A 26565-nucleotide genomic window follows, 5' to 3' on the forward strand; every position below is an offset into this window, starting at 1 on the left:
ATTCACTGAGATTTGTTACTCTACATAGATTCACTGAGATTTGTTACTCTACAGAGATTCACTGAGATTTGTTACTCTACAGAGAATTACTGAGATTTGTTACAATACATAGATTCACTGAGATTTGTTACTCTACAGAGATTCACTGAGATTTGTTACTCTACAGAGATTCACTGAGATGTGTTACTCTACATAGATTCACTGAGATTTGTTACTCTACATAGATTCACTGAGATTTGTTACTCTACAGAGATTCACTGAGATTTGTTACTCTACAGAGAATTACTGAGATTTGTTACAATACATAGATTCACTGAGATTTGTTACTCTACAGAGATTCACTGAGATGTGTTACTCTACAGAGATTCACTGAGATGTGTTACTCTACATAGATTCACTGAGATTTGTTACTCTACATAGATTCACTGAGATTTGTTACTCTACAGAGAATTACTGAGATTTGTTACTCTACTTAGTAACAAATCTCAATGAATCTGTAAAGTAACAAATTCCTGCCTAGAAACTTCCTCTTTGAGGCCTGGAACCCACTACAAGTTACAAATCGCTGGCGCAATTACTAGAGTTTTGTAAGCGATTTTATGAGCATTTTACAACGATTTTGATAGCGATATTAAAAGTGTAAGCTTTTTGCCAGCGATTGTGATTGTGATTTGAATTCTGATTGGTTGTTTCAGTTTATTATTTTTTTTTTTTTTACAGTTTGCATTTACAATCACACACAAATCACTATGTGTAGCAATTCATGAGCGATTTGCCATTATATACTTTATATTGAAGCACAAACGCTCCCAGAATGGTGGATGTTCCGTGATGGTGATTTTGTTAAAAGCAATCACTACTGTGAAATTTGTTACATTTATTTACATTAGCAGAGCGTTTAGGGAAATCGCTAGCGATTTAAAGCGATCTCTAAATGCTCAAAAAAGCGCTGTAGTGGGTTCCAGGCCTAAACCTGTGTAAATAATTACTGTTACCATTATTAATTTCAACAACTTGTTTAATCCACCAAATGGCTGACCTGACAGATTTGTCATTTTAAATTTGTGTAAATTTGTCGCTTGACAACACGATAATAATCCAGTGAAACAGATCAGGTCTTTCAGTTTCCGATAAACTCCTGTTTGTTGACTGCTGTAACTTTCCTAAATAAAACAGAGGCCTGTAGACTGTTAATTGGTTTATTATTCACAGTAATTATCTCTGGAAAGCGGCGTATATCCAGGAGCCGGAAACTAATGAGCAGCGACCTTCAGAGCCATCTTCCTGCACATCAACTTATTATTCATTTCCTGTGTTGACAAAATAAATATATATATATCGTACATTGTGTCACCGACAATATGCGCCGCGGGGGAAATACGGCGTACTCAGCGGAAAAAAACGGGAAGACGCAAATTCCCACCAATTAGCCTAATGAGTAGGCTTCAACCGCGTTCCGATCAACCGTGTTTAAACGAAATGAAAGAGTCGAGCGTATCAGGCAGGTAACAGCGCTACGGCAAAACGCAGGGAGCGGAAAAAAGTATGGCGGAAGCTCGTTCTCGCAGTGATGGTATATCCAGATGTTACCGGATAAAAGCAACATTTTATATGCATAGAGTCAGAATTAAGAAAATGATTTAAAATATTTCACTAAAGTTGCCCCTTAATGGTGCAATATCTTCCTCAGATGCGACCATACAATCAGATTTTATGATCGTATTTTACAGAAAACCACACAGTATGTGGAGAAATTATTCTATGGTTGATTGGAATACAGAATTTTGTCGATCAGAATGTTGGAATTTACAATCATATCTGAAGAGATAAAGTGCCCTAAACGACTTATTTATGGGAAGAATTAATAATTAACATCCGATTTAAAGGACACCCGAGGCGCAAATAAACTAATGAAATATACAATTTTATCTATCTTTCTTCTCCTAAAAATGACTTTTTAAAATATTCCACAGTTTTATTTTATGTTTAAATCTACTTTTTAAGTTTTTCATTGAAGTATGCCAGAGCTAAAATCTATGAACTATTGACCCTTTTTATCTCTTTCCTGCTCTCAGAAGCCATTTTCTGCTAGGAAAGTGTAAAAGTTGTAATTTTGTTATCAGTGAGAGTCACACTGTGGCCACTTCCTGTCTGGAGTCAGGACTGAGTCAGCCACTTATCGTATATACTCGCATATAAGCCGACCCGCATATAAGCCGACCCCCCAACTTTTCCCTGAAAAACCAGGTAAAAATGATTGACCCCCATATAAGCCGGGGGTAGGAAATGCTGGATTGGTGCAGCCCCCCAGTGTGTCCCAGTATAGCTAGTATAGTGCCCAGTATAGGTAGGTAGTGTCCAGTATAGCTAGTATAGTGCCCAGTATAGCTAGTAAAGTGCCCAGTATAGCCAGTATAGTGCCCAGTATAGCGCCCAGTATGGGTAGGTAGTGCCTCAGTTTAGCTAGTATAGTGCCCAGTTTAGCTAGTATAGTGCCCCAGTATGGCTAGTATAGTGCCCCAGTATGGCTAGTAAAGTGCCCAGTTTAGCCAGTATAGTGCCCAGTATAGCGCCCAGTATGGGTAGGTGGTTCCTCAGTATAGTGCCCAGTTTAGCTAGTATAGTGCCCAGTTTAGCTAGTATAGTGCCCCAGTATGGCTAGTATAGTGCCCAGTTTAGCCAGTATAGTGCCCAGTTTAGCCAGTATAGTGCCCAGTTTAGCTAGTATAGTGCCCAGTTTAGCCAGTATAGTGCCCAGTTTAGCTAGTATAGTGCCCAGTTTAGCTAGTATAGTGCCCCAGTATGGCTAGTAAAGTGCCCAGTTTAGCCAGTATAGTGCCCAGTTTAGCCAGTACAGTGCCCAGTTTAGCCAGTATAGTGCCCCAGTATGGCTAGTAAAGTGCCCAGTTTAGCCAGTATAGTGCCCAGTTTAGCCAGTATAGTGCCCAGTTTAGCTAGTATAGTGCCCAGTTTAGCTAGTATAGTGCCCCAGTATGGCTAGTAAAGTGCCCAGTTTAGCCAGTATAGTGCCCAGTTTAGCTAGTACAGTGCCCAGTTTAGCTAGTATAGTGCCCCAGTATGGCTAGTAAAGTGCCCAGTTTAGCCAGTATAGTGCCCAGTTTAGCTAGTACAGTGCCCAGTTTAGCTAGTATAGTGCCCAGTTTAGCTAGTATAGTGCCCCAGTATGGCTAGTAAAGTGCCCAGTTTAGCCAGTATAGTGCCCAGTTTAGCTAGTACAGTGCCCAGTTTAGCTAGTATAGTGCCCCAGTATGGCTAGTAAAGTGCCCAGTTTAGCCAGTATAGTGCCCAGTTTAGCCAGTATAGTGCCCAGTTTAGCTAGTATAGTGCCCCAGTATGGCTAGTAAAGTGCCCAGTTTAGCCAGTACAGTGCCCAGTTTAGCTAGTACAGTGCCCAGTTTAGCTAGTATAGTGCCCAGTTTAGCCAGTATAGTGCCCAGTTTAGCCAGTATAGTGCCCAGTTTAGCCAGTATAGTGCCCAGTTTAGCCAGTATAGTGCCCAGTTTAGCCAGTATAGTGCCCAGCATAGGTAGGTAGTGCTCCCCCCCAGCTCCCCGCTCCCCCCGCGGCCGCCGCTGCTATAACCTGCTTAGGCAGCGGCTGCTTCCTAATCCGCGTTCCTCTTCTGAAACTTTCTCAGAGTGTATCACAGCAGCGCGCCCGGCGCTGCTGCTGTGACGATGCAGAGTGCAGGAAAGAGCGTGGCTCCCTATAGCGGCGATCTGTATCGCCGTTACCAAGGGAACCGCTCTTTCCTGCTCCCTGCATCGTCACAGCAGCAGCGCCGGGCGCGCTGCTGTGATACACTCTGAAAGTTCAGAGGGGGAACGCAGATTAGGAAGCGGCCGCTGCCTAAGCAGGTAATAGCAGCGGCGGCCGCGGGGGGAGGGGGAGGGGGGGAGCGGGGCGCGGACCACCCACCACCCACCACTAGACCACCAGGGAAGACTCGCATACAAGCCGAGCCCCCAACTTTTGACCCCCTTTTTGGGGGTCAAAAATTCGGCTTGTATGCGAGTATATACGGTACATACCTGATATTTAACTCTTTCAGGCAGAGAAAGAAAAATAGGAACACAGCATAGTTATTTGTGTGCTGGGCACTGTACATACACATGTCTATCTCATCATGTCACACGTCACTTCGGGTATACTTTAATTAAACTGGACCTGGACTCTTGCACAGGACAGAAGGAAAACAGAGAGAAATACACCCTGTGTGTATTTAGAGAGTTCAGCCTGTCTAATTCCCCCTCCTTTGTGACTAATCACAAGTGTAATTTGATCTCTCAGCTGTGTTAGCTAGCTGCCTGAGCGGAGCAGCTAATGTGTAAACACATAATGTCAACCCTATGTTTTCTTCCATGAATGCAGGAAGTAGACACACTGAAGATGTATTGCAGGATTTCTATCAGCTGTAACACAGAAATGTTTTTTAGCAGCTCTGCCATGGCAGAAGAGATCCCTGAGCGGACACAGCTGAGATCAAATTACAGTTGTGATTAGTCACAGATGAGGGGGAATTAGGCAGGCTAAACTCTCTAAATACACACAGGGTGGATTTCTCTGTTTTCCTTCTGCACTGTGCAAGAGTACAGGACGAGGTTGTCAGTAGTACAACGGGCTGTCAGTTACTCACCGTCGCTGTTGATACACGTGACGACAGGGACTTGAGTTCCGGATCCGCAGTTATTCCCGTTATCCGGGATACATTCCTCCAGCCTGTCCAGCCTCCAGTCATAGCAGGACGGCTCCTCGCAGGGAATGGCCTCTACCAGATGGGGGCAGCTGCCCGGCCCTCCTGTCGGCTCATTCGTGACGTTACGCTTCCTCAGCTTGAAACCTGCGAGAAAATCAGAGAGCAGAACCATTACGATAGGCTCAATGCAGAGTATTGGCCCAGGCTGAAGTGAAAATAAACTGATTAGATTATTAATTGTGTGTCCTTTTAATGGTAGATAGAACTTTTCTGGCATCTCAGGGGTTATTTTCACCTTAAAGCATGGATGTCAAACCGGTCCTTCGAGGGCCGAGATCCTCACACATTTTTGACACAGCTCAAATGAATTGATGGGTCTGAGTCATGAAGGGTGTGGTCCGTCCGGTAGAACACATTCCTCTCTTTCTCAGTCCATCCTAAACACTGGCATGGATCTGGCCCTCCAGGCCTGGAGTTCCACACCTGTGCTTTAAAGGGTGAAATTCTTACTAATAAATACCCAGAAACCAAGTCAGTATTTGATTTAAAAACTGAATCATTCAGCTTCCATGCAGAGAAACAATGTCCTTATGAACTTTTTATCACAATCCTGATCAGGAGTGTTTGCTCAGCCAGATGCAAGTATTTTGACCATCAAATTGCTTGTTCAGCAGAGCTGCCACAGTTGATTTTTTCCAAATGCAAAGATAGAAGCATTAACTCTTGTAATGCAAAATAAAGTGAAAAGTGAACACAGGTCAGGTCTAAATAGGCCTCTTTAAGAATATGATAATAAAAGAAAACAACACCTCAGCAATTTAAAATAACTCCCAGCTGTTTAAGTGACAAAAAGTTTAAAACAGAGACTGATGTTAAAAACTCCAACTTGAATGTAAATTAAAAAAAAACTTTTAGTCAGCTTGAAACTAAGCCAATCAGACACTTCCTGACGACAGTTACAGAAGACAGGAAGTGGGTATCGGCCTTCATTTTTTCTGGTGATAGAGCTACTCATACTTTGCTTATTTTCAAGATAAGATACTTTAATGCACAAAAGTAAATAAATGACTCTCCATACCTTTTTTGCTCTGCTGGTCATCACAGCTTTCGAAGGTGCAGGGCCCCCAGGCGGACCAGGCGGACACGTCACACTCGATGGGGCAGGGCACATGGCAGAGCTGGCTGGTGCTCAGGGGCGGGTCTGTGCAGAGCTTGCTGTCCACAGGCTTGGAGGCTGCAAGAGAGGAAAAGACATCAGAAGCAGAACAGAGGGAAACTCTCAGCTCTCCTCTCCTGCCTTCATCACTGACAGAACAAACAGAAATCTGCTCCCTATACTCGACACCTCTCATCAAGGCTGAGTTATGGGAAGTGACCACATACAAGTCAGTATTCCCCACAGATTCAAGAACTTGGGGCAGAGCTGGATCATCCACAAGGCACCTTTAAGAGACACTGAAGTGGAAAAAAATGTATATAATGATTTGTATGCGTAGTACAGCTAAGAAATAAAACATTAGGAGAAGAGATGGTAGTCTAATATTGTTTCCAGTACAGGAAGAGTTAAGAAACTCCAGTTGTTAGCTATGCAAAAGAGCCATTGAGCTCCACCCGACTTTCAAAGTCGCAGAGAGCTCTGTCTTCTGAAGGTTGTTATCTCTGCCGTCAGTCAAGGATTCTCTTTTTCTCTCCAAAGGACAGGTCAATAGTTCACAGCCTGCTCTGTAAAATAATTTAGAATGCTGTGTAGTGTGTAAACTGCAAATATTAGAGAATGATGCAATGTTATAAAAAACAGTATATTACTGAAAATAAAAATATGAGACTATTTTCTTTGCTACTAATGCTCTAGTAATTATAGGTACTACACAACCAATTCATTATATCATCATTTTTTCGCTTCAGTGTCTCTCAGCTGCTGCCTAGGGCCTGGTGAGAGACTAGGGGCCTAGTTGATGCTAGCCCCCACCAAATCTTACCAAAACAGGCAGGTGGAAATTATGGATGGGCCCAAAGTTGTTACTTGCCTAGGGCCCTATTTCACCTTAATCCATCTCTGACTGGGGGGGGGGGGGGGAGGGGGGCAGGGATTGGTGTAACAATGACTGCATAGTTTTGTATGGCATTGAGCATCTGTTTGATATGTTTTAAACATGGCGAGGAAAGGAACAGCGCTAAACAGATTACATCCTTATGCCTACCTGCTTGAGAGTGCAGGCCCCACTAGTGGGATAAAATACACATCCAGCATTCAAATAAAATGCACCTGTCTACCATTGGAGGATGTTGGTTTCCATAATAGCTTGCATGCAACTTATTAGGTACTCGTGATGTTTTTAAACCCAAGGATGAAAGGTACAAGCGCTAAATGACTCACTACTCCCTAGTTACCTTCCCTCATTGATTAATCAGCTGCCTGCCAACGGCAACGGTCATGGAGAGGCCAATCATTCTGAGTTCATGCAAGGTTTATGCTAATTTTATGCGGTAAAAAAATTAGAGACCCCCCCTTATTTGAAAGTAAACTAGTCTAAGAGTGACGTAACAACGCAGAGCTGCTTATATAAGGAACGCTCAACATCGGTCGATGTAGTTATCATGGAAGATAATGCAATGGTGGTTTGGGGGCCTCGGCCAGTGAGAGAGACTGGGGCCCGCGGATTTTACATTTTGCAGCTTCCAGGATGCGGTTGACAGGTGAGTGGTTAGGGAAGGGACTGTGTGGGAGATGGGCGTATCTGTAAAAGATGTAATCTACGATTACGTCCAACCGAAGCCTCCCACCTGAATGCTAATTTATGCAATTCCTGCTAGATTTAGTACGGCAGGCAAAGGGTTTATAACAGTACATCTGATTGGCTGACTGGCGTCTGCTGGCCAAATAAGGGAAGGAAAGTGCTTTAGCTGGGAGTGGGCAAATAGTGTGTGTTTTGTAGCATTCAGTTCAGAGGCAGTGGGGGTGAGTTCCCTGGGGGTGAGAGGTCCAGTGCCCACCCGCACTTCCCTCTGGGTATCGCATGGTGAAACAACGACTCTTAGGATTTTCTGCTGCAACAGTATCTTGGGTGTTTGTTTAGAGAGCAGAAGTTTAGAAAAAAAACGTCAGGGGGCACTGGGGGCAGGAGGCTGGGGGTGATTGGAGGCTGGGGGTGATTGGAGGCTGGGGGTGATTGGAGGCTGGGGGCAGGAGGCTGGGGGTGATTGGAGGCTGGGGGCAGGTGGCTGGGGGTGATTGGGAGCCGGGGGTGACTTTCTATCTCAGATTCTATGTCCATAATTATTATTATACGTTTTACAGTATACATATTATATTGTGGCTTATGAATTCTTTGTGTCGGCATGTATTTCTTCCTTTCTTTCAGCTAATGAAAAGCGTGAGCTCTTGTGGCGAGGATGGATTACTGTGTGCAGATCTCCTGTGAGCTGAGCTATACGAGCACAGATGTCACCCGTCAATCATGCAGCGCAGCAAGCTGGGGCAATTTGCATGTTAATGAAGTGGGTGTGGCCAACCCAGAACAATGAGCATTTCAACACACACACAGGGGCACATATACACACACAACACTATAGACACACACACACACTATTGACACACACACACACACACACACACAACACTATTGACACACACACACACACACACACACACTATAGACACACACTATAGACACACACACACAACGCTATAGACACACACACACACTATAGACACACACACACTATTGACACACACACACACACACACACACACACACACACACACACACACACACACACACACACACACACACACACACACACTATAGACACACACTATAGACACACACACACAACACTATAGACACACACACACACACACACTATAGACACACACTATAGACACACACACACACGGACACACACACACTATAGACACACACACACACACACACACACACACACTACAGACACACACACTATAGACACACACTATAGACACACACACACACACACTAGACACACACACACACACACACACACACACACACACACACACACACACACACACTATAGACACACACTATAGACACACACACACACACACACTATAGACACACACACACACACAACACTATAGACACACACTATAGACACACACTAAAGACACACACACACACACACACACACACACACACACACACACTATAGACACACACTATAGACACACACACACAACACTATAGACACACACACACACTATAGACACGCACTATAGACACACACACACACTATAGACACACACTATAGACACACACACACCCAGACACTATAGACACACACACACACACACTATAGACACACACACACACACTATAGACACACACACTATAGACACACACACTATAGACACACACACACACACACACACACACACACACACACACACACACACACACACACACACACACACACACACACACTATAGACACACACACTATAGACACACACACACTATAGACACACACACACACAGTATAGACACACACACACACACTATAGACACACACTATAGACACACACACACACACATATAGACACACACACACACACACACACACACTATAGACACACACTAAAGACACACACACACACACTATAGACACACACACACACACACACACTATAGACACACACTATAGACACACACACCTCAGAACTACCAGTAAACGTATGTAAAATCAATTTGCAGTGTGTGTGTATGAATACATGGGTGTGTATGTTTCTGTATCTATGTATTTCTCCGTGTGTATACATAAATGTGGTCATGTGTGCATGTGTGTCTGAGCATGTCTATGAGTTTGTGTGTATACATGTATATGTGATTGCGTGTATATGTGTTTACATGGCAGGCTGCAACCATGGTTGCCACACTGTTATGATGGGAGTGGGAGTCATGCTGGCTCCTCCACTGTAAAAGTATGTACACACATGCGATAATTGTCGGCTGAAATGGCTGATCACATCCACTTCGACAATTAATTGTTTGTGCTTACAGTGTGTGTTCAGCCACTCGTTGCACAACGGTTGCATGAGAATCCAGCAAGTCTGATCCTTAACAACCTCCGACCCCCAGAGCACGACTGACTGTGACTGATGGCAATGCGATTATCACCTACACCGACCGCAGAAAGCCACTCCCATGATCGCCAATCATCACCTTTCTACACCCTCCATAGCTATACAATGCATCACTAGGCCAGGGATGTAAGTGTACGGCATTGGCCCGAGAATTGTCACCTGAGACATTGTTTCCCGATCCTGATGGGTAAAAATAATCACATGTGTGTACTCAGCTCCATGGGTGGTGGGGGTAGGGAAGGGGGGGGGGGGGGGGCAAGCAGACAATTAGGACTCCCGCTAGCGCTGTAAATCTGGGCGCCGCCATAGCCACCTATAGAAATATCGGCATTAAGACATAATTTGGGCACCTGATAAATACCAGCTCCCGCTATTTTTTGTGCATCCAAATTACGGCTCAATGCCAGTATTTCTATAGGCGCCTATGGTGGCGATCGAGAACTTACTTTCGAAAGATCTTTTTCTTGCGGGGTGGTTGTCATCAGGCAGGTACTTTGTGAGGGGGGCAGGGATTTAGGCATTAGGGGAGGGTTTAGGGTTAGGTAGCAGGTACCTAGTTTGTGGGAGGGTTAAGGTTAGGCATCGGGCAGGTTTGTGTGGGGTTGAGGGGAGGGCTTTAGGGTTAGGCGTCAGGGTGGAGGGTTCTGTGGAGTTGAGGGGAGTCATGGACAGGGCCGGCACTACCATAGAGGCAAAGGGAGCAATCGCCCCAGGGCCTGTAGGGGCCACCCAGGTGTCTCTCCCCCCTCCACATTAACTGTTGCTCCCCAGGGCCCCTGCAGAGTCTTTGGCAGAGTAGCATCTCACCTGTGTTGCCCCTGCAGTCTTTGGTGTAACGTCACCTGCCCGTCAACCAGCTCAGAGACCTAGGAGGGAAATTTGGCTGCAACAAAAGGCCACTAACGCCGTTTTTTGGTCGGGGGTGTCTGTTGAGGGCCCCGGGTTAATTTTGCCCTAGAACCAGCCCTGGTCATGGCAGAGGGGGGAGAGTCATGGTAGCCACACTGCTATGAAAGAGATCACTATGGCCACATTGTTACAATCCCGGGAAAACGGCAAGAAGGGGAGGTATTGAACTTTGAAGGCCCCGTTGCAGTTTTGCCCTCGTCTCTCGTGGTTTACAGTTACGCCCTCCTCTGGGGACCCACAATGCCATTCTCCAAAGACATGCTGGAAAATACCATTACTTGCAGATCATTGCAAATAAACTTACTCCTGCGCTGTCTGTTCTCTGACTCGCAAGGTCACAAAACGCACGATAAGCAGTCAATGAGAACCTAATATGAAAAGTCTGGAATTACACTTAAATGACATCCCTCTACGAGGATAATGGAGAGCACTTATCGTAATCCGAGATATTCTTCCCAATATTAAATTGCTAGCGTGGCAGATGATATTAGCGTTCGCGTCTGCTGAAGAGCGAATATCTCACTTGTGCCGGGCAGAACGATTTCCCCGCAGTGAGGAGGCTCAAAGGATAGAAGACATCTTAAGAGTTCCTCCGTCCCCCGAGACGTGGCCTCCTGTTCCCGACCTCAGCCACGAATAATGGAATGTCTCATCTGTAGGTACCTCTGCAGACGCTTCAAGGGAATCTCTGATCTGGGTAAGGCCCGGTTCACACTTGCGGTTTTGCAAAAACCGCACCGGATGTCCGGACCGCACCGGAGCCGTATCGGACCTGAACCGTACGGTTCCTGTCCGGATCCGGTCCGGTTGCATACGGTTTCCGTGCGGTATGAACACGGTTGCGGTCCGGATCCGGATTCTTAAAGAGATAACAACCTGTATAAAAACAAAAAAAAATGTTGGGGTCTGGGAGGTCAGCAGAAGGGGGACCTGTGGAATCAGGCCCTCCGCTGTTTAGCACTCACCTCCACCTCCAACATGCTGCCAACATCTCCAGCTCGTGCTGCTCCACTCCAAAATGGTTGCCCATGTGTCCCCGATACAATATCGCCGCAACAATCCTCATAGGAAGTGGGGTAGAACATCCGGATTTTTTGCCAGTGTGTTGTGCGCTCTCCGGTTCTCATTGGTTTCCATTGGCCGGATGGTGCAGTCCGGCTCCGCCCCGGATACGGCTGCCGGAGGAGCCGGACCAAAAAATAGCGCATGTTGGAACGGACACCGGAGTCCGGATCCGGTCCGGCTCCGGTCCGGACGAAACGGACACATGTGAACCCTGGCATAGACTTACATTGCTATGCCGTGCGTCCGTTTCGTCCGGCCAGCATGCGGTGCGGCTCCGGCACGGCTATTCCGGACGGCCACCGCTAATGTGAACCGGGCCTAAAGTTAAATCCCAGTTTTATTAAGAGAGAGAAAAAAACATTGTGCTTCAGTCAGCTCTCTGCAGTGCAAGGATTTCAGTAAATATTATTCTAGCGCATGCAGCGCCGGAGCCTTGGCTGCACAACTGACAAAAGTTTCACAAATTGGCGATGTGCTGTGTTTTAGGATTTATTTTCAGTGGATACACACCATTTGTTCAAGGCTAATTAACACTCCTGCCTAAAGGGTACACTTAAAGTGAACCTCCAGACTAAAAATTGACTCAGCAGCACTGAAAAGGCTTGGTGTTTCTTTAACAGTTTCACAGCATCAGAACTTTGTTTTTCTTATACAAGCCTCATTTTTAGCTGCACAGAAGAAAACTGCCCGGGCTTTTTTCCCCTAATGCTGTGCAAAGCATGATGGGATTTCTGATGTTGTTGTTCTCGTTCTGCTGTTTTGGTGCAATTTTTTTTTGACATTTTGAATTTGACATTTGAAGCCTAGCGTGTGCAGCTGGGAGGGGTGATCAGGACACAGGACTGTCACCTCCTTTCACCCAAAAAGATGGCTGCCCCCATAAATCTCAAACATTTGCCTGTACTTTTAAAACAGAGTGGGTAAGAGATTATATTACCTATCTATTTTAATTAACATAACTAATGTAACTTAATGACAGTATGTTTGTTTAGCCTGAAGTTCCCCTTTAAATTGTTCCTGAACTTTGGAGGTCTTTTTTATTTAAATGAAAGGTACTTAGGGAGGGGTACACCCCATAGTCACAGTGTGGTGTACCCCTTCCCCTACCTTGAATGAAAATCCTACACTGGAAGAAAAAAAAAAAGCAATATATAAACGAAAATATTCCCTATCTTAAAAATTGCATTACATTTGTGAATTTCACAAGGGCCAAAAGCCAATGTTGGATGGCTGAACCTGAAGGGAGAGGGATATGGAGTATGCCCTAATTACTTCTTTTTAAACAATACCAGTTGTCTGGCTGTCCTGATGATCTGTTTTGCTGCAGTACTGTCTGAATCACACACTAGAAACAAGCACGCAGCTAATCAGGTCAGACCAGGGTCCCAATATCTGAACTGCATGCTTCTTAGGGTTTATGGCTACAACTATTAGAGGCAGAGGATCAGCAGGACAGGCAGCCAGGCAATAGCTTGTATAGTGTTCCTTTACAAAGGGAGGCCCTGCCCAGTATTAGTATAGTGTTCCTTATAAAGGGAGACCCTGCCCAGTATTAGTATAGTGTTCCTAATAAAGGGAGACCCTGCCCAGTATTAGTATAGTGTTCCTAATAAAGGGAGGCCCTGCCCAGTATTAGTATAGTGTTCCTAATAAAGGGAGACCCTGCCCAGTATTAGTATAGTGTTCCTAATAAAGGGAGACTCTGCCCAGTATTAGTATAGTGTTCCTGATAAAGGGAGACCCTGCCCAGTATTAGTATAGTGTTCCTAATAAAGGGAGGCCCTACCCAGTATTAGTATAGTGTTCCTAATAAAGGGAGGCCCTACCCAGTATTAGTATAGTATTCCTAATAAAGGGAGACCCTGCCCAGTATTAGTATAGTGTTCCTAATAAAGGGAGGCCCTACCCAGTATTAGTATAGTGTTCCTAATAAAGGGAGGCCCTACCCAGTATTAGTATAGTGTTCCTAATAAAGGGAGGCCCTACCCAGTATTAGTATAGTGTTCCTTATAAAGGGAGACCCTGCCCAGTATTAGTATAGTGTTCCTAATAGAGGGAGACTCTGCCCAGTATTAGTATAGTGTTCCTAATAAAGGGAAGCCCTGCCCAGTATTAGTATAGTGTTCCTAATAAAGGGAGACCCTGCCCAGTATTAGTATAGTGTTCCTAATAAAGGGAGGCCCTACCCAGTATTAGTATAGTGTTCCTAATAAAGGGAGGCCCTACCCAGTATTAGTATAGTGTTCCTAATAAAGGGAGGCCCTACCCAGTATTAGTATAGTGTTCCTTATAAAGGGAGACCCTGCCCAGTATTAGTATAGTGTTCCTAATAAAGGGAGACCCTGCCCAGTATTAGTATAGTGTTCCTAATAAAGGGAGGCCCTACCCAGTATTAGTATAGTGTTCCTAATACAGGGAGGTCATACCCAGTATTAGTATAGTGTTCCTAAAAAAGATAGGCCCTATCCAGTATTAGTATAGTGTTCCTAATAAAGGAAGGCTGTGCCCAATATTAGTATAGTGTTCCTAATAAAGGGAGGCTGTGTCCAGTATTAGTATAGTGGTCCTAATAAAGGGAGGCCCTACCCAGTATTAGTATAGTGTTCCTAATAGAGGGAGACTCTGCCCAGTATTAGTATAGTGTTCCTAATAAAGGGAGGCCCTACCCAGTATTAGTATAGTGTTCCTAATAAAGGGAGACCCCTACCCAGTATTAGTATAGTGTTCCTAATAAAGGGAGGCCCTACCCAGTATTAGTATAGTGTTCCTAATAGAGAGAGACTCTGCCCAGTATTAGTATAGTGTTCCTAATAAAGGGAAGCCCTACCCAGTATTAGTATAGTGTTCCTAATAAAGGGAGACCCTGCCCAGTATTAGTATAGTGTTCCTAATAAAGGGAGGCCCTACCCAGTATTAGTATAGTGTTCCTAATAAAGGGAGGCCCTACCCAGTATTAGTATAGTGTTCCTAATAAAGGGAGGCCCTACCCAGTATTAGTATAGTGTTCCTAATAAAGGGAAGCCCTACCCAGTATTAGTATAGTGTTCCTAATAAAGGGAGGCCCTACCCAGTATTAGTATAGTGTTCCTTATAAAGGGAGACCCTGCCCAGTATTAGTATAGTGTTCCTAATAAAGGGAGGCCCTACCCAGTATTAGTATAGTGTTCCTAATAAAGGGAGACTCAGCCCAGTATTAGTATAGTGTTCCTTATAAAGGGAGTCCCTACCCAGTATTAGTATAGTGTTCCTTATAAAGGGAGACCCTACCCAGTATTAGTATAGTGTTCCTAATAAAGGGAGGCCCTACCCAGTATTAGTATAGTATTCCTAATAAAGGGAGGTCCTGCCCAGTATTAGTATAGTGTTCCTAATAAAGGGAGACTCAGCCCAGTATTAGTATAGTGTTCCTAATAAAGGGAGACCCTACCCAGTATTAGTATAGTGTTCCTAATAAAGGGAGACCCTGCCCAGTATTAGTATAGTGTTCCTAATAAAGGGAGGCCCTACCCAGTATTAGTATAGTGTTCCTAATAAAGGGAGGCCCTGCCCAGTATTAGTATAGTGTTCCTAATAAAGGGAGGCCCTGCCCAGTATTAGTATAGTGTTCCTAATAAAGGGAAGCCCTACCCAGTATTAGTATAGTGTTCCTAATAAAGGGAGGCCCTGCCCAGTATTAGTATAGTGTTCCTAATAAAGGGAGGCCCTACCTAGTATTAGTATAGTGTTCCTAATAAAGGGAGGCCCTACTTAGTATTAGTATAGTGTTCCTTATAAAGGGAGACCCTACCCAGTATTAGTATAGTGTTCCTAATAAAGGGAGACCCTGCCCAGTATTAGTATAGTGTTCCTAACAAAGGGAGGTCCTGCCCAGTATTAGTATAGTGTTCCTAATAAAGGGAAGCCCTACCCAGTATTAGTATAGTGTTCCTAATAAAGGGAGGCCCTGCCCAGTATTAGTATAGTGTTCCTAATAAAGGGAGGCCCTACCTAGTATTAGTATAGTGTTCCTTATAAAGGGAGACCCTACCCAGTATTAGTATAGTGTTCCTAATAAAGGGAGACCCTGCCCAGTATTAGTATAGTGTTCCTAATAAAGGGAGGCCCTACCCAGTATTAGTATAGTGTTCCTAATAAAGGGAGGCCCTACCCAGTATTAGTATAGTGTTCCTAATAAAGGGAGACCCTGCCCAGTATTAGTATAGTGTTCCTAATAAAGGGAGACCCTGCCCAGTATTAGTATAGTGTTCCTAATAAAGGGAGGCCCTACCCAGTATTAGTATAGTGTTCCTAATAAAGGGAGGCCCTACCCAGTATTAGTATAGTGTTCCTAATAAAGGGAGACCCTGCCCAGTATTAGTATAGTGTTCCTAATAAAGGGAAGCCCTACCCAGTATTAGTATAGTGTTCCAAATAAAGGGAGACCCTGCCCAGTATTAGTATAGTGTTCCTAATAAAGGGAGACCCTGCCCAGTATTAGTATAGTGTTCCTAATAAAGGGAGGCCCTACCCAGTATTAGTATAGTGTTCCTAATAAAGGGAGACCCTGCCCAGTATTAGTATAGTGTTCCTAATAAAGGGAAGCCCTACCCAGTATTAGTATAGTGTTCCTAATAAAGGGAGGCCCTGCCCAGTATTAGTATAGTGTTCCTAATAAAGGGAGTCCCTGCTCAGTATTAGTATAGTGTTCCTAATAAAGGGAGGCCCTACCCAGTATTAGTATAGTGTTCCTAATAAAGGGAGGCCCTACCCAGTATTAGTATAGTGTTCCTTATAAAGGGAGACCCTACCCAGTATTAGTATAGTGTTCCTAATAAAGGGAGGCCCTGCCCAGTATTAGTATAGTGTTCCTAATAAAGGGAAGCCCTACCCAGTATTAGTATAGTGTTCCTAATAAAGGGAGACCCTGCCCAGTATTAGTATAGTGTTCCTTTACAAAGGGAGACCCTACCCAGTATTAGTATAGTGTTCCTAATAAAGGGAGGCCCTGCCCAGTATTAGTATAGTGTTCCTAATAAAGGGAGGTCCTGCCCAGTATTAGTATAGTGTTCCTAATAAAGGGAGGTCCTGCCCAGTATTAGTATAGTGTTCCTAATAAAGGGAGGCCCTACCCAGTATTAGTATAGTGTTCCTGATAGAGGGAGGCTCTACCCAGTATTAGTATAGTGTTACTAATAAAGGGGGGCCCTGCCCAGTATTAGTATAGTGTTCCTAATAAAGGGAGGCCCCGCCCAGTATTAGTATAGTGTTCCTAATAAAGGGAGACCCTGCCCAGTATTAGTATAGTGTTCCTAATAAAGGGAGAACCTACCCAGTATTAGTATAGTGTTACTAATAAAGGGAGGCACTGCCCAGTATTAGTATAGTGTGCCTAATAAAGGGAAGCCTTACCCAGTATTAGTATAGTGTTCCTAATAAAGGGAGGTCCTGCCCAGTATTAGTATAGTGTTCCTTTACAAAAGGGAGACCCTGCCCAGTATTAGTATAGTGTTCCTAATAAAGAGAGCCCTTACCTAGTATTAGTATAGTGTTCCTAATAAAGAGAGCCCTTACCTAGTATTAGTATAGTGTTCCTAACAATGGGAGATCCTACCCAGTATTAGTATAGTGTTCCTAATAAAGGGAGACCCTACCCAGTATTAGTATAGTGTTCCTAATAAAGGGAGGCCCTGCCCAGTATTAGTATAGTGTTCCTAATAAAGGGAGGTCCTGCCCAGTATTACTATAGTGTTCCTAATCAAGCGAGGCCCTACCCAGTATTAGTATAGTGCTCCTAATAAAGGGAGACCCTGCCCAGTATTAGTATAGTGTTCCTAATAAAGAGAGACCCTACCCAGTATTAGTACAGTGTTCCTAATAAAGGGAGGCCCTACCCAGTATTAGTATAGTGTTCCTAATAAAGGGAGGCCCTACCCAGTATTAGTATAGTGTTCCTAATAAAGGGAGACCCTACCCAGTATTAGTATAGTGTTCCTAATAAAGGGAGGTCCTGCCCAGTATTAGTATAGTGTTCCTAATAAAGGGAGGTCCTGCCCAGTATTAGTATAGTGTTCCTAATAAAGGGAGGCACTACACAGTATTAGTATAGTGTTCCTAATAAAGGGAGACCCTGCCCAGTATTAGTATAGTGTTCCTAATAAAGGGAGGCCCTACCCAGTATTAGTATAGTGTTCCTAATAAAGGGAGGCCCTACCCAGTATTAGTATAGTGTTCCTAATAAAGGGAGGTCCTGCCCAGTATTAGTATAGTGTTCCTAATAAAGGGAGGTCCTGCCCAGTATTAGTATAGTGTTCCTAATAAAGGGAAGCCCTACCCAGTATTAGTATAGTGTTCATGATAAAGGGAGGCCCTACCCAGTATTAGTATAGTGTTACTAATAAAGGGAGGCCCTGCCCAGTATTAGTATAGTGTTCCTAATAAAGGGAGGTCCTGCCCAGTATTAGTATAGTGTTCCTAATAAAGGGAGGCCCTACCCAGTATTAGTATAGTGTTCCTAATAAAGGGAGACCCTGCCCAGTATTAGTATAGTGTTCCTAATAAAGGGAGGCCCTACCCAGTATTAGTATAGTGTTCCTAATAAAGGGAGGTCCTGCCCAGTATTAGTATAGTGTTCCTAATAAAGGGAGACCCTACCCAGTATTAGTATAGTGTTCCTTATAAAGGGAGGTCCTACCCAGTATTAGTATAGTGTTCCTAATAAAGGGAGGTCCTGCCCAGTATTAGTATAGTGTTCCTAATAAAGGGAGGCCCTACCCAGTATTAGTATAGTGTTCCTAATAAAGGGAGGCCCTACCCAGTATTAGTATAGTGTTCCTAATAAAGGGAGACCCTGCCCAGTATTAGTATAGTGTTCCTAATAAAGGGAGGCCCTACCCAGTATTAGTATAGTGTTCCTAATAAAGGGAGACCCTGCCCAGTATTAGTTTAGTGTTCCTAATAAAGGGAGGCCCTACCCAGTATTAGTATAGTGTTCCTAATAAAGGGAGACCCCGCCCAGTATTAGTATAGTGTTCCTAGTAAAGGGAGGTCCTGCCCAGTATTAGTATAGTGTTCCTAATAAAGGGAAGCCCTACCCAGTATTAGTATAGTGTTCCTAATAAAGGGAGACCCTACTCAGTATTAGTATAGTATTCCTAATAAAGGGAGGCCCTACCCAGTATTAGTATAGTGTTCCTAATAAAGGGAGACCCCGCCCAGTATTAGTATAGTGTTCCTAGTAAAGGGAGGTCCTGCCCAGTATTAGTATAGTGTTCCTAATAAAGGGAAGCCCTACCCAGTATTAGTATAGTGTTCCTAATAAAGGGAGGCCCTACCCAGTATTAGTATAGTGTTCCTAATAAAGGGAGGCCCTACCCAGTATTAGTATAGTGTTCCTAATAAAGGGAGGCCCTACCCAGTATTAGTATAGTGTTCCTAATAAAGGGAGACCCTGCCCAGTATTAGTATAGTGTTCCTAATAAAGGGAGACCCTGCCCAGTATTAGTATAGTGTTCCTAATAAAGGGAGGCCCTACCCAGTATTAGTATAGTGTTCCTAATAAAGGGAGGCCCTACCCAGTATTAGTATAGTGTTCCTAATAAAGGGAGACCCTGCCCAGTATTAGTATAGTGTTCCTAATAAAGGGAAGCCCTACCCAGTATTAGTATAGTGTTCCAAATAAAGGGAGACCCTGCCCAGTATTAGTATAGTGTTCCTAATAAAGGGAGACCCTGCCCAGTATTAGTATAGTGTTCCTAATAAAGGGAGGCCCTACCCAGTATTAGTATAGTGTTCCTAATAAAGGGAGACCCTGCCCAGTATTAGTATAGTGTTCCTAATAAAGGGAAGCCCTACCCAGTATTAGTATAGTGTTCCTAATAAAGGGAGGCCCTGCCCAGTATTAGTATAGTGTTCCTAATAAAGGGAGTCCCTGCTCAGTATTAGTATAGTGTTCCTAATAAAGGGAGGCCCTACCCAGTATTAGTATAGTGTTCCTAATAAAGGGAGGCCCTACCCAGTATTAGTATAGTGTTCCTTATAAAGGGAGACCCTACCCAGTATTAGTATAGTGTTCCTAATAAAGGGAGGCCCTGCCCAGTATTAGTATAGTGTTCCTAATAAAGGGAAGCCCTACCCAGTATTAGTATAGTGTTCCTAATAAAGGGAGACCCTGCCCAGTATTAGTATAGTGTTCCTTTACAAAGGGAGACCCTACCCAGTATTAGTATAGTGTTCCTAATAAAGGGAGGCCCTGCCCAGTATTAGTATAGTGTTCCTAATAAAGGGAGGTCCTGCCCAGTATTAGTATAGTGTTCCTAATAAAGGGAGGTCCTGCCCAGTATTAGTATAGTGTTCCTAATAAAGGGAGGCCCTACCCAGTATTAGTATAGTGTTCCTGATAGAGGGAGGCTCTACCCAGTATTAGTATAGTGTTACTAATAAAGGGGGGCCCTGCCCAGTATTAGTATAGTGTTCCTAATAAAGGGAGGCCCCGCCCAGTATTAGTATAGTGTTCCTAATAAAGGGAGACCCTGCCCAGTATTAGTATAGTGTTCCTAATAAAGGGAGAACCTACCCAGTATTAGTATAGTGTTACTAATAAAGGGAGGCACTGCCCAGTATTAGTATAGTGTGCCTAATAAAGGGAAGCCTTACCCAGTATTAGTATAGTGTTCCTAATAAAGGGAGGTCCTGCCCAGTATTAGTATAGTGTTCCTTTACAAAAGGGAGACCCTGCCCAGTATTAGTATAGTGTTCCTAATAAAGAGAGCCCTTACCTAGTATTAGTATAGTGTTCCTAATAAAGAGAGCCCTTACCTAGTATTAGTATAGTGTTCCTAACAATGGGAGATCCTACCCAGTATTAGTATAGTGTTCCTAATAAAGGGAGACCCTACCCAGTATTAGTATAGTGTTCCTAATAAAGGGAGGCCCTGCCCAGTATTAGTATAGTGTTCCTAATAAAGGGAGGTCCTGCCCAGTATTACTATAGTGTTCCTAATCAAGCGAGGCCCTACCCAGTATTAGTATAGTGCTCCTAATAAAGGGAGACCCTGCCCAGTATTAGTATAGTGTTCCTAATAAAGAGAGACCCTACCCAGTATTAGTACAGTGTTCCTAATAAAGGGAGGCCCTACCCAGTATTAGTATAGTGTTCCTAATAAAGGGAGGCCCTACCCAGTATTAGTATAGTGTTCCTAATAAAGGGAGACCCTACCCAGTATTAGTATAGTGTTCCTAATAAAGGGAGGTCCTGCCCAGTATTAGTATAGTGTTCCTAATAAAGGGAGGTCCTGCCCAGTATTAGTATAGTGTTCCTAATAAAGGGAGGCACTACACAGTATTAGTATAGTGTTCCTAATAAAGGGAGACCCTGCCCAGTATTAGTATAGTGTTCCTAATAAAGGGAGGCCCTACCCAGTATTAGTATAGTGTTCCTAATAAAGGGAGGCCCTACCCAGTATTAGTATAGTGTTCCTAATAAAGGGAGGTCCTGCCCAGTATTAGTATAGTGTTCCTAATAAAGGGAGGTCCTGCCCAGTATTAGTATAGTGTTCCTAATAAAGGGAAGCCCTACCCAGTATTAGTATAGTGTTCATGATAAAGGGAGGCCCTACCCAGTATTAGTATAGTGTTACTAATAAAGGGAGGCCCTGCCCAGTATTAGTATAGTGTTCCTAATAAAGGGAGGTCCTGCCCAGTATTAGTATAGTGTTCCTAATAAAGGGAGGCCCTACCCAGTATTAGTATAGTGTTCCTAATAAAGGGAGACCCTGCCCAGTATTAGTATAGTGTTCCTAATAAAGGGAGGCCCTACCCAGTATTAGTATAGTGTTCCTAATAAAGGGAGGTCCTGCCCAGTATTAGTATAGTGTTCCTAATAAAGGGAGACCCTACCCAGTATTAGTATAGTGTTCCTTATAAAGGGAGGTCCTACCCAGTATTAGTATAGTGTTCCTAATAAAGGGAGGTCCTGCCCAGTATTAGTATAGTGTTCCTAATAAAGGGAGGCCCTACCCAGTATTAGTATAGTGTTCCTAATAAAGGGAGGCCCTACCCAGTATTAGTATAGTGTTCCTAATAAAGGGAGACCCTGCCCAGTATTAGTATAGTGTTCCTAATAAAGGGAGGCCCTACCCAGTATTAGTATAGTGTTCCTAATAAAGGGAGACCCTGCCCAGTATTAGTTTAGTGTTCCTAATAAAGGGAGGCCCTACCCAGTATTAGTATAGTGTTCCTAATAAAGGGAGACCCCGCCCAGTATTAGTATAGTGTTCCTAGTAAAGGGAGGTCCTGCCCAGTATTAGTATAGTGTTCCTAATAAAGGGAAGCCCTACCCAGTATTAGTATAGTGTTCCTAATAAAGGGAGACCCTACTCAGTATTAGTATAGTATTCCTAATAAAGGGAGGCCCTACCCAGTATTAGTATAGTGTTCCTAATAAAGGGAGACCCCGCCCAGTATTAGTATAGTGTTCCTAGTAAAGGGAGGTCCTGCCCAGTATTAGTATAGTGTTCCTAATAAAGGGAAGCCCTACCCAGTATTAGTATAGTGTTCCTAATAAAGGGAGGCCCTACCCAGTATTAGTATAGTGTTCCTAATAAAGGGAGGCCCTACCCAGTATTAGTATAGTGTTCCTAATAAAGGGAGACCCTGCCCAGTATTAGTATAGTGTTCCTAATAAAGGGAGGCACTACACAGTATTAGTATAGTGTTCCTAATAAAGGGAGACCCTGCCCAGTATTAGTATAGTGTTCCTAATAAAGGGAGGCCCTACCCAGTATTAGTATAGTGTTCCTAATAAAGGGAGGCCCTACCCAGTATTAGTATAGTGTTCCTAATAAAGGGAGGTCCTGCCCAGTATTAGTATAGTGTTCCTAATAAAGGGAGGTCCTGCCCAGTATTAGTATAGTGTTCCTAATAAAGGGAAGCCCTACCCAGTATTAGTATAGTGTTCATGATAAAGGGAGGCCCTACCCAGTATTAGTATAGTGTTCCTAATAAAGGGAGGCCCTGCCCAGTATTAGTATAGTGTTCCTAATAAAGGGAAGCCCTACCCAGTATTAGTATAGTGTTCCTAATAAAGGGAGACCCTGCCCAGTATTAGTATAGTGTTCCTTTACAAAGGGAGACCCTACCCAGTATTAGTATAGTGTTCCTAATAAAGGGAGGCCCTGCCCAGTATTAGTATAGTGTTCCTAATAAAGGGAGGTCCTGCCCAGTATTAGTATAGTGTTCCTAATAAAGGGAGGTCCTGCCCAGTATTAGTATAGTGTTCCTAATAAAGGGAGGCCCTACCCAGTATTAGTATAGTGTTCCTGATAGAGGGAGGCTCTACCCAGTATTAGTATAGTGTTACTAATAAAGGGGGGCCCTGCCCAGTATTAGTATAGTGTTCCTAATAAAGGGAGGCCCCGCCCAGTATTAGTATAGTGTTCCTAATAAAGGGAGACCCTGCCCAGTATTAGTATAGTGTTCCTAATAAAGGGAGAACCTACCCAGTATTAGTATAGTGTTACTAATAAAGGGAGGCCCTGCCCAGTATTAGTATAGTGTGCCTAATAAAGGGAAGCCTTACCCAGTATTAGTATAGTGTTCCTAATAAAGGGAGGTCCTGCCCAGTATTAGTATAGTGTTCCTTTACAAAAGGGAGACCCTGCCCAGTATTAGTATAGTGTTCCTAATAAAGAGAGCCCTTACCTAGTATTAGTATAGTGTTCCTAATAAAGAGAGCCCTTACCTAGTATTAGTATAGTGTTCCTAACAATGGGAGATCCTACCCAGTATTAGTATAGTGTTCCTAATAAAGGGAGACCCTACCCAGTATTAGTATAGTGTTCCTAATAAAGGGAGGCCCTGCCCAGTATTAGTATAGTGTTCCTAATAAAGGGAGGTCCTGCCCAGTATTACTATAGTGTTCCTAATCAAGCGAGGCCCTACCCAGTATTAGTATAGTGCTCCTAATAAAGGGAGACCCTGCCCAGTATTAGTATAGTGTTCCTAATAAAGAGAGACCCTACCCAGTATTAGTACAGTGTTCCTAATAAAGGGAGGCCCTACCCAGTATTAGTATAGTGTTCCTAATAAAGGGAGGCCCTACCCAGTATTAGTATAGTGTTCCTAATAAAGGGAGACCCTACCCAGTATTAGTATAGTGTTCCTAATAAAGGGAGGTCCTGCCTAGTATTAGTATAGTGTTCCTAATAAAGGGAGGTCCTGCCCAGTATTAGTATAGTGTTCCTAATAAAGGGAGGCACTACACAGTATTAGTATAGTGTTCCTAATAAAGGGAGACCCTGCCCAGTATTAGTATAGTGTTCCTAATAAAGGGAGGTCCTGCCCAGTACTAGTATAGTGTTCCTAATAAAGGGAGGTCCTGCCCAGTATTAGTATAGTGTTCCTAATAAAGGGAAGCCCTACCCAGTATTAGTATAGTGTTCCTAATAAAGGGAGGTCCTGCCCAGTATTAGTATAGTGTTCCTAATAAAGGGAAGCCCTACCCAGTATTAGTATAGTGTTCATGATAAAGGGAGGCCCTACCCAGTATTAGTATAGTGTTACTAATAAAGGGAGGCCCTACCCAGTATTAGTATAGTGTTCCTAATAAAGGGAGGCCCTACCCAGTATTAGTATAGTGTTCCTAATAAAGGGAGGTCCTGCCCAGTATTAGTATAGTGTTCCTAATAAAGGGAGGCCCTACCCAGTATTAGTATAGTGTTCCTAATAAAGGGAAGCCCTACCCAGTATTAGTATAGTGTTCCTAATAAAGGGAGGTCCTGCCCAGTATTAGTATAGTGTTCCTAATAAAGGGAAGCCCTACCCAGTATTAGTATAGTGTTCATGATAAAGGGAGGCCCTACCCAGTATTAGTATAGTGTTCCTAATAAAGGGAGGCCCTGCCCAGTATTAGTATAGTGTTCCTAATAAAGGGAGGTCCTGCCCAGTATTACTATAGTGTTCCTAATCAAGCGAGGCCCTACCCAGTATTAGTATAGTGCTCCTAATAAAGGGAGACCCTGCCCAGTATTAGTATAGTGTTCCTAATAAAGAGAGACCCTACCCAGTATTAGTACAGTGTTCCTAATAAAGGGAGGCCCTACCCAGTATTAGTATAGTGTTCCTAATAAAGGGAGGCCCTACCCAGTATTAGTATAGTGTTCCTAATAAAGGGAGACCCTACCCAGTATTAGTATAGTGTTCCTAATAAAGGGAGGTCCTGCCCAGTATTAGTATAGTGTTCCTAATAAAGGGAGGTCCTGCCCAGTATTAGTATAGTGTTCCTAATAAAGGGAGGCACTACACAGTATTAGTATAGTGTTCCTAATAAAGGGAGACCCTGCCCAGTATTAGTATAGTGTTCCTAATAAAGGGAGGTCCTGCCCAGTATTAGTATAGTGTTCCTAATAAAGGGAGGTCCTGCCCAGTATTAGTATAGTGTTCCTAATAAAGGGAAGCCCTACCCAGTATTAGTATAGTGTTCCTAATAAAGGGAGGTCCTGCCCAGTATTAGTATAGTGTTCCTAATAAAGGGAAGCCCTACCCAGTATTAGTATAGTGTTCATGATAAAGGGAGGCCCTACCCAGTATTAGTATAGTGTTACTAATAAAGGGAGGCCCTACCCAGTATTAGTATAGTGTTCCTAATAAAGGGAGGCCCTACCCAGTATTAGTATAGTGTTCCTAATAAAGGGAGGTCCTGCCCAGTATTAGTATAGTGTTCCTAATAAAGGGAGGTCCTGCCCAGTATTAGTATAGTGTTCCTAATAAAGGGAAGCCCTACCCAGTATTAGTATAGTGTTCATGATAAAGGGAGGCCCTACCCAGTATTAGTATAGTGTTACTAATAAAGGGAGGCCCTGCCCAGTATTAGTATAGTGTTCCTAATAAAGGGAGGTCCTGCCCAGTATTAGTATAGTGTTCCTAATAAAGGGAGACTCAGCCCAGTATTAGTATAGTGTTCCTAATAAAGGGAGACCCTACCCAGTATTAGTATAGTGTTCCTAATAAAGGGAGACCCTGCCCAGTATTAGTATAGTGTTCCTAATAAAGGGAGGCCCTACCCAGTATTAGTATAGTGTTCCTAATAAAGGGAGGCCCTGCCCAGTATTAGTATAGTGTTCCTAATAAAGGGAGGCCCTGCCCAGTATTAGTATAGTGTTCCTAATAAAGGGAAGCCCTACCCAGTATTAGTATAGTGTTCCTAATAAAGGGAGGCCCTGCCCAGTATTAGTATAGTGTTCCTAATAAAGGGAGGCCCTACCTAGTATTAGTATAGTGTTCCTAATAAAGGGAGGCCCTACTTAGTATTAGTATAGTGTTCCTTATAAAGGGAGACCCTACCCAGTATTAGTATAGTGTTCCTAATAAAGGGAGACCCTGCCCAGTATTAGTATAGTGTTCCTAACAAAGGGAGGTCCTGCCCAGTATTAGTATAGTGTTCCTAATAAAGGGAAGCCCTACCCAGTATTAGTATAGTGTTCCTAATAAAGGGAGGCCCTGCCCAGTATTAGTATAGTGTTCCTAATAAAGGGAGGCCCTACCTAGTATTAGTATAGTGTTCCTTATAAAGGGAGACCCTACCCAGTATTAGTATAGTGTTCCTAATAAAGGGAGACCCTGCCCAGTATTAGTATAGTGTTCCTAATAAAGGGAGGCCCTACCCAGTATTAGTATAGTGTTCCTAATAAAGGGAGGCCCTACCCAGTATTAGTATAGTGTTCCTAATAAAGGGAGACCCTGCCCAGTATTAGTATAGTGTTCCTAATAAAGGGAGACCC

The 26565-nt window shown here is 43.6% G+C and overlaps 1 protein-coding gene across 1 annotated transcript in view; it reads right to left on the reverse strand.

Moving 5' to 3' along the window:
- Positions 1–26565, reverse strand: part of THSD7A (thrombospondin type 1 domain containing 7A) — a 570344-nt gene that overhangs the window by 113719 nt on the left and 430060 nt on the right. Inside the window, exons 8-9 of the mRNA XM_068235085.1 lie at positions 5796–5951; positions 4658–4861 (exon numbers count right to left, since the gene is read on the reverse strand). Of these exons, the coding sequence (XP_068091186.1) occupies positions 4658–4861; positions 5796–5951 (360 nt within the window). The remainder of the gene's footprint in view (positions 1–4657; positions 4862–5795; positions 5952–26565) is intronic.

The sequence above is a fragment of the Hyperolius riggenbachi genome, chromosome 5, assembly GCF_040937935.1.
Source record: "Hyperolius riggenbachi isolate aHypRig1 chromosome 5, aHypRig1.pri, whole genome shotgun sequence".
NCBI lineage: Eukaryota > Metazoa > Chordata > Amphibia > Anura > Hyperoliidae > Hyperolius > Hyperolius riggenbachi.